The 17,612-nt window shown below is 42.7% G+C and overlaps 1 protein-coding gene across 5 annotated transcripts in view; it reads right to left on the bottom strand.

The window, feature by feature from the left end:
- Nucleotides 1-6,457: 6,457 nt before the first annotated feature.
- The window catches only part of ssrp1b (structure specific recognition protein 1b), a 23,450-nt gene continuing 12,295 nt past the window's right edge, over nucleotides 6,458-17,612 (bottom strand). For 2 of the 5 annotated variants that reach the window (XM_042312019.1, XM_042312021.1), the window contains 7 exons: nucleotides 17,340-17,472; nucleotides 16,405-16,450; nucleotides 16,100-16,217; nucleotides 15,738-15,902; nucleotides 15,396-15,493; nucleotides 7,106-7,286; nucleotides 6,458-6,954 (listed from right to left, as the gene is read on the bottom strand). In XM_042312019.1, coding sequence (XP_042167953.1) covers nucleotides 6,892-6,954; nucleotides 7,106-7,286; nucleotides 15,396-15,493; nucleotides 15,738-15,902; nucleotides 16,100-16,217; nucleotides 16,405-16,450; nucleotides 17,340-17,472 — 804 coding nt within the window. In that variant the 3' untranslated portion in view covers nucleotides 6,458-6,891. Of the gene's footprint in view, nucleotides 6,955-7,105; nucleotides 7,287-12,089; nucleotides 12,957-15,395; nucleotides 15,494-15,737; nucleotides 15,906-16,099; nucleotides 16,218-16,404; nucleotides 16,451-17,339; nucleotides 17,473-17,612 lie in introns of those variants that run through there. The other 3 variants (XM_042312018.1, XM_042312020.1, XM_042312022.1) reach the window with 2 other exon arrangements.

The raw sequence follows: 17,612 nt of genomic DNA, 5'->3' as shown, positions 1-17,612 counted from the left end.
GTGATATCTCACATCTCAAAATAGGGCTACTTCATGTTAGATCCCTCACTTCCAAGGCAGTTATAGTCAATGAACTAATCACTGATCATAATATTGATGTGATTGGCCTGAATGAAACATGGCTTAAGCCTGATGAATTTACTGTGTTAAATGAGGCCTCACCTCCTGATTACACTAGTTATCATATCCCCCACGCATCCCGCAAAACTGCGTTTTCGTCTTTTGAGCTTCTACTCATGAAATCTATGCAGCCTACTCAATTACTTTTACTTTTTACTAGCTACTGTTTACAGGCCTCCTGGCCATATACAGCGTTCCTCACTGAATTCGGACCTTGTAGTCATGGCAGATAATATAATTTTTTGGGGTGACTTTAATAGTCCACAGACTCACTCCAAAAGGCTTTCGGAGCCAGTGGGTTTTGTCCAACATGTCTCCGGACCTACTCACTACCTACTCACTAAATGTTGTGGATCTTAATGTTTGTCCTCATAATCCTGGACTATCGGACCACCATTTTATTAAGTGTACAATCACAACAAATAATCCGCTCAGACCCCAACCATGGATTATCAAAAGCCGTGCTATAAATTCTCGGACAACCCAAAATTCCTAGATACCCTTCCAGACTCCCTCCACCTACCCAAGGACGTCAGAGTACAAAAATCAGTTAACCACCTAACTGAGGAACTCAATTTAACCTTGCGTAATACCCTAGATGCAGTCGCACCCCTAAAAACAAAAAACATTAGTCATTAGAAACTAACTCCCTGGTATACAGAAAATACCCGAGCTCTGAAGCAAGTTTCCAGAAAATTGGAACGGAAATGGCGCTACACTAAACTGCAAGTCTTCCAACTAGCTTTTAAAGACAGTACAGTATCAAAGAGCCCTCAGTGCTGCTCGATCATCCTATTTTTCCAACTTAATTGAGGAAAATAAGAACAAACCAAAACAAATTTTTGATACCGTTGCAAAGCTAACTAAAAAGCAGCATTCCCCAGGAGAGGATGGCTTTCACTTCAGCAGTGATAAATTCATGAACTTCTGTGACGAAAAGATCATGATCATTAGAAAGCAAATTACGGACTCCTCTTTAAATCTGCGTATTCCTCCAAAGCGCAGTTGTCCTGATTCTGCACAACACTGCCAGGACCTAGGATCAAGGGAGACACTCAAGTTTATTAATTCTTTATCTCTTGACACATTGATGAAAATAATCATGGCCTCTAAACCTTCAAGCTGCATATGTAACAGTATAACTTTAGCCCCGACCTGGGCGCGAACCAGGGACACTCTGCACACGTCAACAGTCACCCTCGAAGCATCGTTACCCATCGCTCCACAAAAGCTGCGGCCCTTGCAGAGCAAGGGGAACCACTACTTCAAGGTCTCAGAGCAAGTGACGTCACCGATTGAAACGCTATTAGCGCACACCACCGCTAACTAGCTAGCCGTTTCACATCCGTAAACATACGGGATCCTATTCCAACTGAACTACAGAAAGAGCTGCTTCCTGTGCTTGGCCCTCATATGTTGAACATAATAAACGGCTCTCTATCCACCGGAAGTGTACCAAACTCACTAAAAGTGGCAGTAGTAAAGCCTCTTGAAAAAGCCAAACCTTGACCCAGAAAATATAAGAAACTATCGGCTTATATTGAATCTCCCGTTCCTCTCAAAAAATGTATAAGAAGCAGTTGCGCAGCCACTTACTACCTTCTTGAAGACAAACAATGTATATGAAACGCTTCAGTCTGGTTTTAGACCCCATCATAGCACTGAGACTGCACTTGTGGTAAAGGTGGTCAATTACCTTTTAATGGCATCAGACCGAGGCTCTGCACTCTCACCACATTCTTTTGGAGAGATTGGAAACCCAAATTGGTCTACACGGACAAGTTCTGGCCTGATGTAGATCTTATCTGTCTGAAAGATATCAGTTAGTCTCTGTAGATGGTTTTTCCTCTGACAAATCAGCTCTAAATTTCAGTGTTCCTCAATGCTCCGTTTTAGGACCACTATTGTTTTCACAATATATTTTAACTTTTGGTGATGTCATTCGGAAGCATAATGTTAACTTTCACTGCTATGCGGACGACACACACGTTACATTTCGATGAAACATGGTGAAGCCCCAAAATTGCCCTCCCTCGAAGCCTGTGTTTCAGACATAAGGAAGTGGATGGCAGCAAATTTTCTACTTTTAAACTCAGACAAAAGAGATGATAGTTCTGGGTTCCAAGAAGCAAAGAGATATTCTGTTGAATCTGGCAATTCATCTTGATTGTTGTACAGTTGCCTCAAATAAAACTGTGAAGGACCACTGCGTTACTCTGGACCCTGATCTCTCTTTTGACGAACATATCAACACTGCTTCAAGGACAGCTTTTTTCCATTTACGTAACATTGCAAAATCTGAAACGTTCTGTCCAAAAATGATGTAGAAAAACATATCCATGCTTTTGACACTTCTAGGTTATACTACTGCAATGCTCTACTTTCCGGCTACCCGGTTAAAGCACGAAATAAACTTCAGTTAGTGCTAAACACGGCTGCTAGAATCTTGACTAGAACCCCAAAATGTTATCATATTACCCCAGTGCTAGCCTCTCTACACTGGCTTCCTGTTAAGGCTAGGGCTGATTTCAAGGTTTTACTGCTAACCTACAAAGCATTACATGGGCTTGCTCCTGCCTATCTTTCCGATTTGGTCCTGCCGTACATACCTACACGTACGCTACGGTCACAAGACGCAGGCCTTTTTACTGTCCCTCTAATTTCTAGGCAAACAGCTGGAGGCAGGGCTTTCTCGTATAGAGCTCCATTTTTATGGAATGGTCTGCCTATCCATGTGAGAGACGCACTCGTCTCTTCAGTTGGTCCTATGATTGAGTGTAGTCTGGTCCAGGAGTGTGAAGGAAATGGGAATGGAAAGGCACTGGAGCAACGAAGCGCCCTTGCTGTCTCTGCCTGGTCAGTTCCCCTCTCTCCATTGGGATTCTCTGCCTCTAACCCTATTACAGGGGCTGAGTCACTGGCTTACTGGTGTCTTTCAGTAAGCCCCCCACCACCCTCGGGTTTGTGCCAGGTGAAAGATCTTTGTGGGCTATACTTTGTATCAGGATAGTAAGTTGGTGGTTGAAGACATCCCTCTAGTGGTGTGGGGGCTGTGCTTTGGCAAAGTGAGTGGGGTTATATACTGTCTGTTTGGCCCTGTCCGGGGTTATCGTCAGACGGGGCCACAGTGTCTCCCTACCCCTCCCGTCTCAGCCTCCAGTATTCATGCTGCAATAATTTATGTGTCGGGGGGCTAGGGTCAGTCTGTTATATCTGGAGTATTTCTCCTGTCTTATCCGGTGTCCTGTGTGAATTTAAGTATGCTCTCTCTAACTCTCTCTTTTTCTTTTTTCTTTCTTAGGACCATGCTTCAGGACTACCTTGCTGTCCCGAGTCCAACTGGTCGTGCTGCTGCTCCAGTTTCAACTGTTCTGCCTGCGGCTATGGAACCCTGACCTGTTCACCGGACATGCTACCTTGTCCCAGACCTGATTTGTTCAACTCTCTAGACAGCAAGAGCGGTAGAGATACTCTGAATGATCAGCTATGAAAAGCCAACTGGCATTTACTCTTGAGGTGCTGACTTGTTGCACCCTCTACAACCACTGTGATTGTAATTATTTGACCCTGCTGGTCATCTATGGACATTTGAACATCTTGATCATGTTCTGTTCCTATCCTTCCTGTTTGGCCCTGTCCGGGGGTATCATCGGATGGGGCCACAGTGTCTCCTGACCCCTCCTGTCTCAGCCTCCAGTATTTATGCTGCAGTAGTTTATGTGTCGGGGGGCTAGTGTCAGTTTGTTATATCTGGAGTGTTTCTCCTGTCTTATCCGGTGTCCTGTGTGAATTTAAGTATGCTCTCCCTAATTCTCTCTTACTTTCTCTCTCTTGGAGACCTGAGCCCTAGGACCATGCCTCAGGACTACCTGGCATGATGACTCCTTGCTGTCCCCAGTCCAGCTGGCCGTGCTGCTGCTCCAGTTTCAACTGTTCTGCCTGTGATTATTATTATTTGACCATGCTGGTCATTTATGAACATTTGAACATCTTGGCCATGTTCTGTTATAATCTCCACCCGGCACAGCCAGAAGAGGACTGGCCACCCCTTATAGCCTGGTTCCTCTCTAGGTTTCTTCCTAGGTTTTGGCCTTTCTAGGGAGTTGTTTCTAGCCACCGTGCTTCTACACCTGCATTGTTTGCTGTTTGGGGTTTTAGGCTGGGTTTCTGTACAGCACTTTGAGATATAAGCTGATATACGAAGGGCTATATAAATACATTTGATTTGATTTTGATTCTGTTATAATCTCCACCCGGCACAGCCAGAAACACATTTGATTGATTTGATTGATTGGTACCCTTCCCCAGATCTGTGCCTCGACGCAATCCTGTCTCGGAGCTCTGCATTCGACCTCATGGCTTGGTTTTTGGTCTGACATGCACTGTCAACCGTGGGACCTTATATAGACAGGTTTGTGCCTTTCCAAATCATGTCCAATCAATTGAATTTACCACAGGTGGACTTCAATCAAGTTGTAGAAACATCTCAAGGATGATCAATGGAATTTCGAGTCTCATAGCAAAGGTTCTGAATACTTATGTAAATAAGGTCATTATAATTTTTATTTTTAATACATTTGCAAAGATTTCTCAAAACCTGTTTTCACCTTGTCATTATGGGGTATTGTGAGTAGATTGATGTGGATTTTTAAAACAAAAAGTGGAAAAAGTCAAGGGGTCTGAATACTTTCCGAATGCACTGTATTTCTTTGTTTTGAAAGTTATATATCTTGAAAACTTGATTGCTGACATGTCAAACATTTTGGCATTTTTCAACAATGGACTTATGAAACAAATGCCAAAATGCCTAGTCATTAAGAGCGTTTGGCCAGTAACTGAAAGGTCACTGGTTCAAATCCCTGAGCTGACAAGGTGAACAATCTGTTGATGTGCCTTTGAGCAAAGCACTTAACCCTCGTAGCTCCAGTAAGTCGCTTTGGATAAGAGCGTCTGCTAAACAAAGAAATTGAATGGGCCTTTTTGGGCATTAAAGCGGTCAGAGATAGTGTCGGGGGGTGGCAACAGTGTCCTTGTCCAAATTACAAGCACTGTACGACGGATTGTATGTTTTTAAGGCATGATCCTGTTAAGTATACAGTACACCATAACCCTCTGGGCTAACAGAGAGACAGATGCTAAGTCCCAAATTACACGCTATAGGCCCTGGTCAAAAGTAGTGCACTATATAAGGAATAGGGCGCCATTTGGGATGCGCCCAGAGAGTTATATTTCTCATAATGATGATTGTGGCGCCGTTAGAAAATACAGATACTAGGAAGTTCTTTCCAACTTGTTATTAGATTTCCTTAGAAATTGGAGAACGAGAGAGAGGGGGAGAAAGAAAAAGACAGCTGGGGAGAGACTGAGAGAAAGAGATGGAGAGAGAAAGGGAATTGACTTAATAGATGATAAATAAAACTCATCCACACCTTCAATTAGATTACCTAGTAAGTGGTCTGAGAGGAAGGAGAGAGCTAGAGGGGCTGGAGAGGACAGACAGAAGACGAAGGAGAAGGGGAGGGAGAACAGACAATGATAAGGGGAGAGAGAAACAACCAAAAAGAACAAAGGACATGATGTAAAGGGCGGCAGATAGCCTAGCGGTTAGAACGTTGGACCAGTAACTGAAAGGTTGGTTCGAATACCTGAGCTGACAAGGTGAAAAATCTGTCGATGTGCAAGGCACAACACTAATTTGCTCCAGGGGCGCTGTACTACGGCTGACCGTGTAAAACAACACATTTCACTGCACCTATCCGGTGTATGTGACAATAAAAAAAAATATATCTACTGTTTAAAGTTATATCAATCCAGGGCTAGTAATGTAGAGAGAAGAGGGTAAGTGTTGTGGTAGATAAACAATGTAGCTGTCATATACAGAAGATGTTGTGGTTGGAGAGAAGGGGTGTGCAGAGAAACTGAGAGAGGGAGAACAAAAGGGAGTGTGTGAGAGAGAAAGAACGAGGAAATAGATGTTGTGGTTGGCTGAGAAGGAGAGGGGAGAGAGAATTGATATCCGTTAGAGCGCTTGTCATCAGTATCAGACTACGCACAGACACTTAAAAGACAGGCCTCCTCCATCCATCCCTCTCTCTGTTCCTCCCCGTCATTTGCACTGCTCATAGTTGACCACACCATGGTATATTGAAACCACAGCCCTCCTCCTTCCTCTAACTCAGTCCAACACCACACATCCTTCTAAACCACGTGGAATAACCATAGAATGTGTATTGTGCTTCGCTAATAGCAAATGGTTGTTTATGTGTGTGTGTGTTTGTGAACATGTGTGCCGTTATGTGAAAGACATTTACGCCAGTCAGCACCAAAACACTCAAGACATGGAAAAGAGCATTTACTTATAATATTTAATTTAGTAATATTCTGGAAAACTACATTTAACAGCAGGCAAAGGTTTTTACCTGAGTTGTTCACAGCCTAAACCAACAGACAGTGTCATGCATGTGTAGCTGGGAAATGTAGTCATGACACTGGTCAGGTTATGGGATTTTTGCACTGGGCTAAAATCATTAAATACAGTATTTTGCTTCCTGAGATGAGGGGGATCGTTTTACAATTCCTGGACAGAATATTTTTGAATACATCGGTATGAATTATCTTCATACTTGATTCCTGTGCTTTAAAATAGAATAGAACAAAGGTATGAGAGAGAGGAACGGAGGGCGGTAGAGTTCACAACCCCTCTCCACACTTTGCCCTCTTTTCCCTGTCCATGTTCTTCCCTCTCTTTCTCTCTCTCCTCTCAGGCGCGCCTCAGTCTGATCCTGAGTCAGAACTGGGTGGGGTCGAGGCCACCTCCTCTAGTTCATCTGAACCCTGAGAGAGAGATGGGGGAGAGAGAGAGAGAGAGAGGGTAAAAGAAGAGGCATGAACAAGATTAAACAAAACAATTGTCTGAAATGCCATACTTGTAGCAAAATGTTTTATATGTGAAGTACATTGTGTGTGTGTGCATATGTGTCCTCACCTTGCGTTTGCGTTTGCCCTTGCCTCTGTCTGACTCTGAGGAGCTCTCTTCGCTGGAGATAAACTCCCTGCTCTTAAAGCTGTCGTTTCCTGTCGTCCTCTCCCTCTCTCGCTCCCTCCCTCCACCAGACATCCCCTTCTTATTCTTCTCATCACTCTTCCCTCCCTTCTTTTTCCTCTCCCTGAACACATGAAAAAGAGGAAGTGATAGATTAAAGACATGCTACATAAGCAAACATTCAGACAAAAACTTCAAATATGATGCACCTTTTGCTGTTATGTTTAGCAAAACTCTTTCATGATAATCTATGATACTGTAAGGACCGACGCTGGAGACGAGAAGCAAGTACAGGGAGTGAACATTTAATGAAACATGGACAGGAAATGAAAATGGACAGCGTCTGGCTAGGGGAAAACAAAACGGCAATAATGCTGACACGGGGAACAAACTGAGGAACAGACAGATATAGAGGGGCAATCAACAAAGTAAAGGAGTCCAGGTGAGTCCAATGAGCGCTGATGTGTGTAATGATGGTGACAGGTGTACGTAATGACGAGAGCCCTCGAGCGCCAGAGAGGGGAAGCGGGAGCAGGCGTGACAGAAACCTAGTCCTGGATTAAAAAGCATGTTCAATGGAGAATCTCAATTAGAAATGATTTCTAGTCTAGCAGTATGCTTAATCTGTGTCTGGGAAACCACCCCACGTTATATATACTGCAAATTATGTACAAGTAGTGCATCAATTGTATCTACACTCTTAGAAAAAAAGGTTCTGGATAAAATCAAAAAGGGTTCTAGTGCTTGCTTCATATTCATAGGTTGCACCTCCGTCACTCGGTGGTGCCATAGTGGTGCCCTAATGTGGTGATACACCCAGTCATTCTGGACAGAGGCTAACTACTGTTAGGTTTAAATTACATTACAGTGCCTGGAAATACAATGACATTGCTAAAATTGTCACATATTTAGTAGGAAACAACTTTGCCAGCATTATCATGTCGTCAAATTTACTTTAGACAGATTGCAATGTTGTCAATAGCTAGCAAAGTTTGTCAAAAATAGCTAGCAATGCTAACATTAGCGAGATAAAATCCAGTGGCCTCTCCTCAATCTTAGCTAGCTAGCTAGCTGCATCTAAAGTCAACCTGGAGACATCGAAATGAAAACAAAAAGTTTTCCTACTAAATATTTGTCTCTATATATAGGTTCTATATAAAACCCTTTGTAGAGTTCTTTGATCAGAACCCAAGGGCTTCTTCTCACTGAACCAAAATTGGTTCCATATAGAACCCTCGGGTTTCCTACAGGATTCTATATGGAACCAACTTCGGTTCTATATTGAATCTTAATCAATCAATCAAATGGATTTATAAAGCCTTTTTTTTTTTACATCAGCCAATGTTACAAAGTGCTATACAGAAACCCAGCTTAAAACCTCAAACAGCAAGAAATGCAGATGTATTTGTATTTATTATGGATCCCCATTAGCTGCTGCCTGGGGTCCAGCAAAATTAAGGATGTTATACAATTTTAAAAACATTACAATACATTCACAGATTTCACAACACAGGCCCTTACCTCTCATAAATAAAAGTAGTGATGAAGTCAATCTCTCCTCCACTTTCAGCCAGGAGAGATTGACATGTATTTGATTAATATTAGCTCTCTGTGTACATTCAAGGGCCAGCCGTGCGACCCTGTTCTTTTTGCAATTTGCAATTGCAATTTTCCTAAGTCCTTTTTTGTGGCACTTGACCACACGACTGAACAGTAGTCAAGGTGCGACAAAACTAGGAGGGCCTGTAGGACCTTCCTTGTTGATAGTGTTGTTAAGAAGGCAAAACGTTGCTTTATTATAGACAGACTTCTCCCCATCTTAGGTACTACTGCATCAATATCTTTTGACCATGACAGTTTACAATCTAGGGTTACACCAAGCAGTTTAGTCATCTCAACTTGCTCAATTTCCAAATGATTTATTACAAGATTTAGTTGAGGTTTAGGGTTTAGTGAGTGTTTTGTTCCAAATACAATGCTTTTAGTTTTAGAAATATTTAGGCTAACTTATTCCTTGCCACCCAGTCTGAAACTAACTGCAGCTCTTTGTTGAATGTTGCAGTCATTTCAGTCGCTGTAATAGATGACATGTATAGCGTTGAGCTATCCGCATACATAGATACTCTGGCTTTACTCAAAGTCAGTGGCATGTCGTTAGTAAAAAGGGAAAAAAGCAAGGGGCCTAAACAGCTTCCCTGGGGAATTCCTGATTCTAAATGGATTATATTTGAGAAGCTTCCATTAAAGAACATCCTCTGTGTTCTGTTAGACAAGTAACTCTTTATCCACATTATATCAGGGGGTGTTAAGACATAACATATACGTTTTTCCAGCAGCAGACTATGATCGATAATGTCAAAAGCTGCACTGAAGTCTAACAAGACAGCTCCCACAATCATTTTATCATAAATTTCTCTCAGCCAATCATCAGTCATTTGTGTAAGTGTTATGCTTGTTGAGTGTCCTTCCCTATAAGCCTTCTGAATTTCTGTTATCAATTTGTTTACTGTGAAATAGCATTGTATCTGGTCAAACACCATTTTTTCCCAGAAGTTTACTAAGGGTTGGTAACAGGCTGATTGGTCGGCTATTTGAGCCAGTAAAGGGGGGTTTACTATTATTGGGTAGCGGAATGACTTTAGCTTCCCTCCAGGCCTGAGGGCACATGCTCTCTAGTAGGCTTAAATTGAAGATATGGCAAATAGGAGTGGCAATATCGGCAATATCGCCTTCAATTATCCTCAGTAGTTTTCCATCCAGATTGTCAGACCCTGGTGGCTTATCATTGTTGATAGACAACAATATTTTTTTCACCTCTTCCATACTGACTGCAAGGAATTCAAAAGTACAATTCTTGTCTTTCATAATTTGGTCCAATATACTTGGATGGGTAGTGTCTGCCTTTGTTGCTGGCATGTCATCCCTAAGTTTGCTTATCTTTCCAATGAAAAAGTCATTAACCTGTCTGGGAACGGGGTTCCGCTAGCAGAACCCCTCGCCAACAGCCATTGCAGGGCGCCAAATTCAAACAACAGAAATCTCATAAATCAAATTTCTCAAACATACAATTATTAGGTACCATTTTAAAGATACGATTCTCGTTAATCCAGCCAGTGTCTGATTTCAAAAAGGCTTTACAGCGAAAGCTCCACAAACTATTATGTTAGGTCACCACCAAGTCACTGTCACGTTCGTCATACGAATGAGACCAAGGTGCAGCGTGGTATGAGTACATTCTTTATTTAAAGAATGAAACACTGAACAAACTAACAAAATAACAAAACGAGCCGTGAAGCTACAGTGGGGCAAAAAAGTATTTAGTCAGCCACCAATTGTGCAAGTTCGCCCACTTAAAAAGACGAGAGAGGCCTGTAATTTTCATCATAGGTATTCTTCAACTATGACAGACAAAATGAGAAATAAAATCCAGAAAATCACTTTGTAGGCACTGGTTACAGTTTGATGTTCTTTCCTGAGTGGGCAGCTTGATGATAGCCAGTCAATATTTAAATCACCCAGAAAATATACTTCTCTGTTGATATCATATACATTATCAAGCATTTCACACATATTATCCAGACACTGACTGTTAGCACTTGGTGGTCTATAGCAGCTTCCCACAAGAATGGGCTTTATGTGAGGCAGATGAACCTGTAGCCATATTACCTCAACAGTATTTAACATTAGATCGTCTCTAAGCTTTACAGGAATGTGGTTCTGAATATAGACCGCAACCATTGGCATTTCTGTCTTTTCGGTAGATGTTATAACCATGTATTGCTACCACTGTATCATCAAAGATATTATCTAAGTGAGTTCCAGAGATAGTCAGAATATGAATGTCATCTGTTACAAGCAAGTTATTGACTTCATGGACCTTGTTTCTTTGGCTACATATGTTAATATGGGCTATTTTTTAGCACTTTTATGGGTTGCTTGATTGTTTTTAATGCTTTACTGGGAAGCTTATCAGAGGTAGACTTACTCATGTTATTTACATTGGAGCTGATAGTGCAGGGTGAGCGGCATAAAGTGGTCTTCCTACTATTGCACACCGCCTCAGTGCTAAAAGTGTAACTCTGGTTTATAGGCTCATGATTTCTGCTTACAATAGCTGTAGGATAAACAGATGTATTCGGTGCAATTAGGGGTACATCAATTAAATGACATACATTGTGTTTTTTACAATGCCCCTAAAATCATGTACATTTGATGCATCATTATGACGACTCATTGTCACAATGTTAGGGATTAACCGAGCTGGTGTCACCACCGTCTGAAGAAGTGGACCAAATCGCAGCGTGGTGAGCTTACATTTTCTTTATTTGAATGAATGTCGCCAACAAAACAAAGAAACGACCGTGAAGCTTACAAGGGCAATAGTGCCACTAACAAAGATAACTTCCCACAATAGCAAAAGGGAAAAGGCTGCCTAAGTATGATTCCCAATCAGAGACAACGATAGACAGCTGTCCCTGATTGAGAACCATACCCGGCCAAAACATAGAAACACAAAACATAGAAATCAGAACATAGAATGCCCACCCAAATCACACCCTGACCAAACCAAATATAGACATAAAAAGGCTCTCTAAGGTCAGGGCGTGACAGCTGGTCTTGGATCATTTACCAGTCATTGTTTCAACGCAGCCTTGAAATGCGTGGACAGAGTCCAGGAGTCAAGATGATATGGATGGACTCCGTCATTCCTGTAGAGTATCTTCTGTTTCCAGAAGGTGTCAAAGTTATTAATAAAAGTGACTCCAGAGCTACAGTAGTCTTTTAGCCAGATGTGTAATGCCAGCAGTCTGCTGAATCTTTCACACCCGCGGCCCAACGATGGTACTGGACCTGAAATTATTTTAATGCTAAAATCAGTTCTTTAAAATCCATTTTCAAATGTTCCATGCTAGCCCTCCTGATGTCGTTTGACCCCACATGGACTACGACAGTGTCAGCTCCCGGCATCTGTGGTAGAACAGTTGGAAGCAGCCTTGTTATGTTCTGTACTCATGCTCCTGGGTAAGCACAGGGTTTTTGCCTTGGGAATCGAGATGTTTCCTATGATGACAGCTGGTGATGTTGAATGGGCCGGTCTCTCAGGCAGCCTCACGGTCTGGTGAGGCTGGGAGCTCCGAGGATCTGAACACGAGGTAGAAGCCACTGGAGAGGGAGACAGAACAGAGGACGAAGACGCAGCTACCTCCAGATAGGATCTTGATTGGGAACCCACCCAGGACGAAGGCGCTGGAACCTCTGGATCCAGGGTGGCAAATCTGTTTTTGGTCTGTGTCAGTTCCGGGCTCAACATCTCATGGAGACCACCATTGCCAGAGGACACCTTCTTCGACGTCCAAGGCGAGTGACGTAATGGGGAGACCCCTTCGGGGATGGAACCCTGCAAAGCACCAGCCAGTCGGCTGTGGAGAGCCGCGACATGGCGGCGAAACTACCACCAGACCAGAGCGGCGTCCGGCTACTGGGGTGGAAGAAAAATAAAAAGTAGGTGGACGTGGGTTCCCCAGTAGCTTATGTAGGTTTGCTACTTGCTTGCCAAGAGTAGCTGCTTCGCTCCTGTAGTCCTCCGCAAGCAGTTGCTACATTGAAAGTCAGCGTGGTCCACATTGTCCCGGAACAAAGCAAAGTAAACACAGTTCCTGCGTTAGATAGCGGCCTCCATTTGAGCCCGCCGAGCCAGCTAGGCTAGCTGGGCTTTCTCGTCTCTCCTCCTATACGGAATTTGGCAGGATCCCGGGATAGATAGAGGCGCTCACAGCAGTTTAGCCCAACAGAGCTGCAGGATTCAAAATAAAATAAAAGTATATAAAAACACCGTCAGCTTTTAAACCGAGGTCTATAGTTCAGGTTTTGGTGTAGATGTAGAAGCCATGTACAGTGCATTCGGAAAGTATTCAGACCCCTTCACTTTTTCCACATTTTGTTACATTATAGCCATATTCTAAAATGGATTAAATTGTTTTTTTCCCCTCATCAATCTACACACAATACCCCATAATGACAAAGCAAAAACAGGTTTTTAGAAAATGTTGCAAATGTATAAAAAAAATATATATATATATATTACATTTACATAAGTATTCAGTACTTTGTTAAAGCACCTTTGGCAGTGATTACAGCCTCGAGTCTTCTTGGGTATGACGCTACAAGCTTGGCACACTTGTATTTGGGGAGTTTCTCCCATTCTTATCTGCAGATCCTCTCAAGCTCTGTCAGGTTGGATGTGGAGTGTCGTTGCGCAGCTATTTTCAGGTCTCTCCAGAGATGTTTGATCGGGTACAAGGACATTCAGAGACTTGAAGTCCTGAAGCCACTCTTGAGTTGTCTTGGCTGTGTGTTTAAGGTCGTTGTCCTGTTGGAAGGTGAACCTTCTCCTCGGTCTGAGGTTCTGAGTACTGGAGCAGGTTTTCATCAAGATTCTCTCTGTACTTTGCTCCGTTCAGCTTTCCCTCGATCCTGACTTGTCTCCCAGTCCCTGCTGCTGAAAAACATCCCCACAGCATGATGCTGCCACCACCATGCTTCACCGTAGGGATGGTGCCAGTTTCCTCCATACATGACGCTTGGTATTTAGGTGAAAGAGTTCAATCTTGGTTTCGTCAGACCAGAGAATCTTGTTTCTCATGGTCCCAGGGTCATTTCGGTGCCTTTTGTCAAACTCCAAGCTGGCTGACTTTTTTTTAAAGCTTACAACGTAACAAAATGTGGAAAAGGTGAAGGGGGTCTGAATACTTTCCGAATGCACTATTATGAATCAAGCATAGAACCCTTTTTGGTTCTATCCCAAACCTTTTTTTGTAAGAGTGTAGTATGTACAGTCGGAAGTTTACATACACGTAGGTTGGAGTCATTAAAACTTGTTTTTCAACCACTCCACAAATTTCTTGTTAACAAACGATAGTTTTGGCAAGTCAGTTAGGACATCTACTTTGTGCATGACACAAGTAATTATTCCAACAATTGTTTACAGACAGATAATCTCACTTATAATTCACTGTATCACAATTCCAGTAGGTCAGAAGTTTACATACACTAAGTTGACTGTGCCTTTAAACAGCTTGGAAAATTCCAGAAAATGATGTCATGGCTTTAGAAGCTTCTGATAGGCTAGTTGACATCATTTGAGTCAATTGGAGGTGTACCTGTGGATGTATTTCAAGGCCTACCTTTAAACTCAGTGGCTCTTTGCTTGACATCATTGGAAAATATAAAGAAATCAGCCCAAAAATAATGGTTGACCTCCACAAGTCTGGTTCATCTTTGGGAGCAATTTCCAAACGCCTGAAGGTACCACATTCATCTGTACAAACAATAGTTCGCAAGTATAAACACCATGGGACCACGCAGCCTTCATGTCGCTCAGGAAGGAGACGCGCTCTGTCTCCTAGAGATGAACGTACTTTGGTGCGAAAAGTGCAAATCAATCCCAGAACAACAGCAAAGGACCTTGTGAAGATGCTGGAAGAAACATGTACAAAAGTATCTATATTCTCTATATTCTCAGTAAAACGAGAACTATATCAGCCACTTTAATCGTAAATAACCTGAATGGCCGCTCAGCAAGGAAGAAGCCAAACCGCCATAAAAAAAGCCAGACTATGGTTTGCAACTACACATAAAGCACGGGGGTGGCAGCATCATGTTGTGGGGGTGTTTTGCTGCAGGAGGTACTGGTGCACTTCACAAAATAGATGGCATCATGAGGGAGGAAAATTATATGGAGATATTGAAGCAACATCTCAAGATATCAGTCAGGAAGTTAAAGCTTGGTCGCAAATGGGTCTTCCAAATGGACAATGACCGCAAGCATACTTCCAAAGTTGTGGTAAAATGGCTTAAGGACAACAAAGTCAAGATATTGGAGTGTCCATCACAAAGCCCTGACCTGAATCCTATAGAAAATTTGTGGGCAGAACTGAAAAAGCATGTGCGAGCAAGGAGGCCTACAAGCCTGACTCGGTTACACCAGCTCTGTCAGGAGGAATGGGCCAAAATTCACCCAACTTATTGTGGGAAGGTTGTGGAAGGCTACCCTAAACATTTGACCCAAGTTAAACAATTTAAAGGCAGTGCTACCAAATACTAACTGAGTGTATGTAAACTTCTGACCCACTGGGAATGTGATGAAAGAAATAAAAGTTAAATGCATTTGGCTAAGGTGTATGTAAACTTCGGACTTCAACTGTAGGTGTTTAACAGGGACATGTTACTGTACTTTTTGGAGGGGGCAGAGGATCCTCCTCCACTCTCTCTGTACTCCCTCATCGCTACCTCATAGTCCTTCTTCGCCTCCTCCGCTTTCCCATCCCACTCCTGACAGACAGAGAGAGAAACGGGTAGAGGGAGAGAGAAAGGGAGAGACAAAGAGAGAGAGAAAGAGATGGGAATGGGGCGGAGAAAAAGAAAGACAGAGATAGTCAATAAGTCAACAAGATGTATATTACAATGAACTACATTTTCACACACTAATGAAAGGGAGAGCAAAAGAAAGACAAGAGGGAAGGATGAGAGGAGGACAATTGCAGTACTGGTATCTCTCTCTCTCCCTCTCTCATACCACTTTTTGCTCCTTCCCCAGTTCCCTCCACATCTCCCCGGCCCTCTTGGAGATCTCTGTGATGGATATCCCAGGGTGCTCTGCTTTGATGCTCTCGCGGCTCGCATTCAGCCACAGGAAATAGGCGCTCATCGGCCTCTTGGGGGCGCCACTGTCCTTCGGCTTCTTCTGGGGAGAGAGAGTAAAGGAGGGAGAAGGGAGAAAAGGGGGAGGGAGAGAGGAAGGGAAGAGGCAGAAAAACAGAGGTGAAGGTAGAGAAAGAGAGGAAAGAGGAAAAATAAGGAGAGAGGTTGAGCGATAGAAAGGAAGGGAGGGTTCATTTCAGATGAGGTACTTAGTTTTACCTCTCCTCCCTCCTTTACCTTGCGTGGTTTCCTCTCCTTCACCACTTTGGCCTTCTTGGCTGGTCTCTTCTTCTTTTCTCTGTCACTGTCTCCCCCCTCTGCACTGCTGTCACTGGCTGATGCCTTACTGTCATACCTGAGAGAGAAGGAAAGAGAAAGAGAGAGCGAGACGGGGAGGGGGGGAGAGAAAGAGAAAGTGTGAGAGTGAAAGAAAGGAGGCAAGTGAGAGAGAGGGAGGCAGGATGAGAAGAGAGAAGGGAATGTGATTGACTGATAAAAAGCGGTAAAGATAAGGGAGTAATGGATTGAAAACGAATACGTACTCTTCCGCTATGTCATCTTCCTCCTCTCCAGGGTTAAAAGACTCATCTGGAAGACAAGAGAAAAAACTGTGATTGGCCCTGCCTCCTGTCACTCACCGCTCTCACCCTCTGAACTAACTGACTGACATCGGTTCAATTATTTGAGTTCCATTTCGTTCCGTTTTTTTCTGTGATCCCAATGTGCAGTTACTCTAGAGATAAATCAGGTCAAGCCCGAACTGTGTGATGTAGTAAGGACTTGTAGTCTCCAACAGGCCAATATTCTACACTGTTTAGTGCAGTAAACATGGTAATTAACTACAATGACCATGATCCATTGCGTGCCTACTTGTCCGGTCAGGGCAGACACGAGAGACAGAATAATGCGTTATCGAGAGGTGTAGAGAGCAGTTGCTTGGTGAGGTATTTAAAAAAAAAAACATAATATAAGTGATTGATAATTGGTATTAGTAGTATGGTGATAAAAGTATGCTTAATTACATTGAAGAACTACTAAAACATGTCAGACCACATAGGCAGCAGCTCTATAGAGATGAGATGATGACTTCGAATTAAATAATAAACTAATCAAATAAAACAAATGTAATTAACACAACAATTGAAATATTTTATTAAAGTAAAGTAATGTGAATAAATGATTAATAAGTGATAAGCAGTAATGGACAGTCACTACCATCATGGGATTTTTATTCATTGTTTTATTCTGTGTTGTTACAGTATTCAACCCACATAATGTATGGTGCATTTGTTTTAAAAAAATGATCTAAACCAAAATTAAAAACCGTGATTGTGTTTTAATACTCAAACTGAAACCGAACCAACCTAAATAATTGCTCAGCTATACCTGTCACTCACTGTTCTCATCCTCTGATTGGCCCAGCCTCCTGTCACTCACTGCTCTCGCCCTCTGATTGGCCAAGCCTCCTGTCACTCACCGCTCTCTCCATCGGAGTCATCGCTGTCATTGGCCTCCTCTCTGATCTTGCCCTCCTCTTTCATCCTCTCCAGGTAGGCATCGTGCTGGTCCTCGTCTGAGTCCTCCAACATGTCATCTTTACCCTTTATACCCTGACAGGACGAAAATACACTGTAGTAATATAGTAAATATACAGTAGTATCATAGTAAATACACAGTAGTATCATAGTAAATTCATAGTAGCACTGTAGTAATTCACAGCAATATCCCTAATTGTAAAACGCAGACAACC

Source organism: Oncorhynchus tshawytscha, linkage group LG34, assembly GCF_018296145.1.
Source record: "Oncorhynchus tshawytscha isolate Ot180627B linkage group LG34, Otsh_v2.0, whole genome shotgun sequence".
Taxonomy (NCBI): domain Eukaryota; kingdom Metazoa; phylum Chordata; class Actinopteri; order Salmoniformes; family Salmonidae; genus Oncorhynchus; species Oncorhynchus tshawytscha.
The sequence above is the reverse complement of the archived record's forward strand: the minus strand, read 5'-3'. Positions and strand labels throughout refer to the sequence as shown.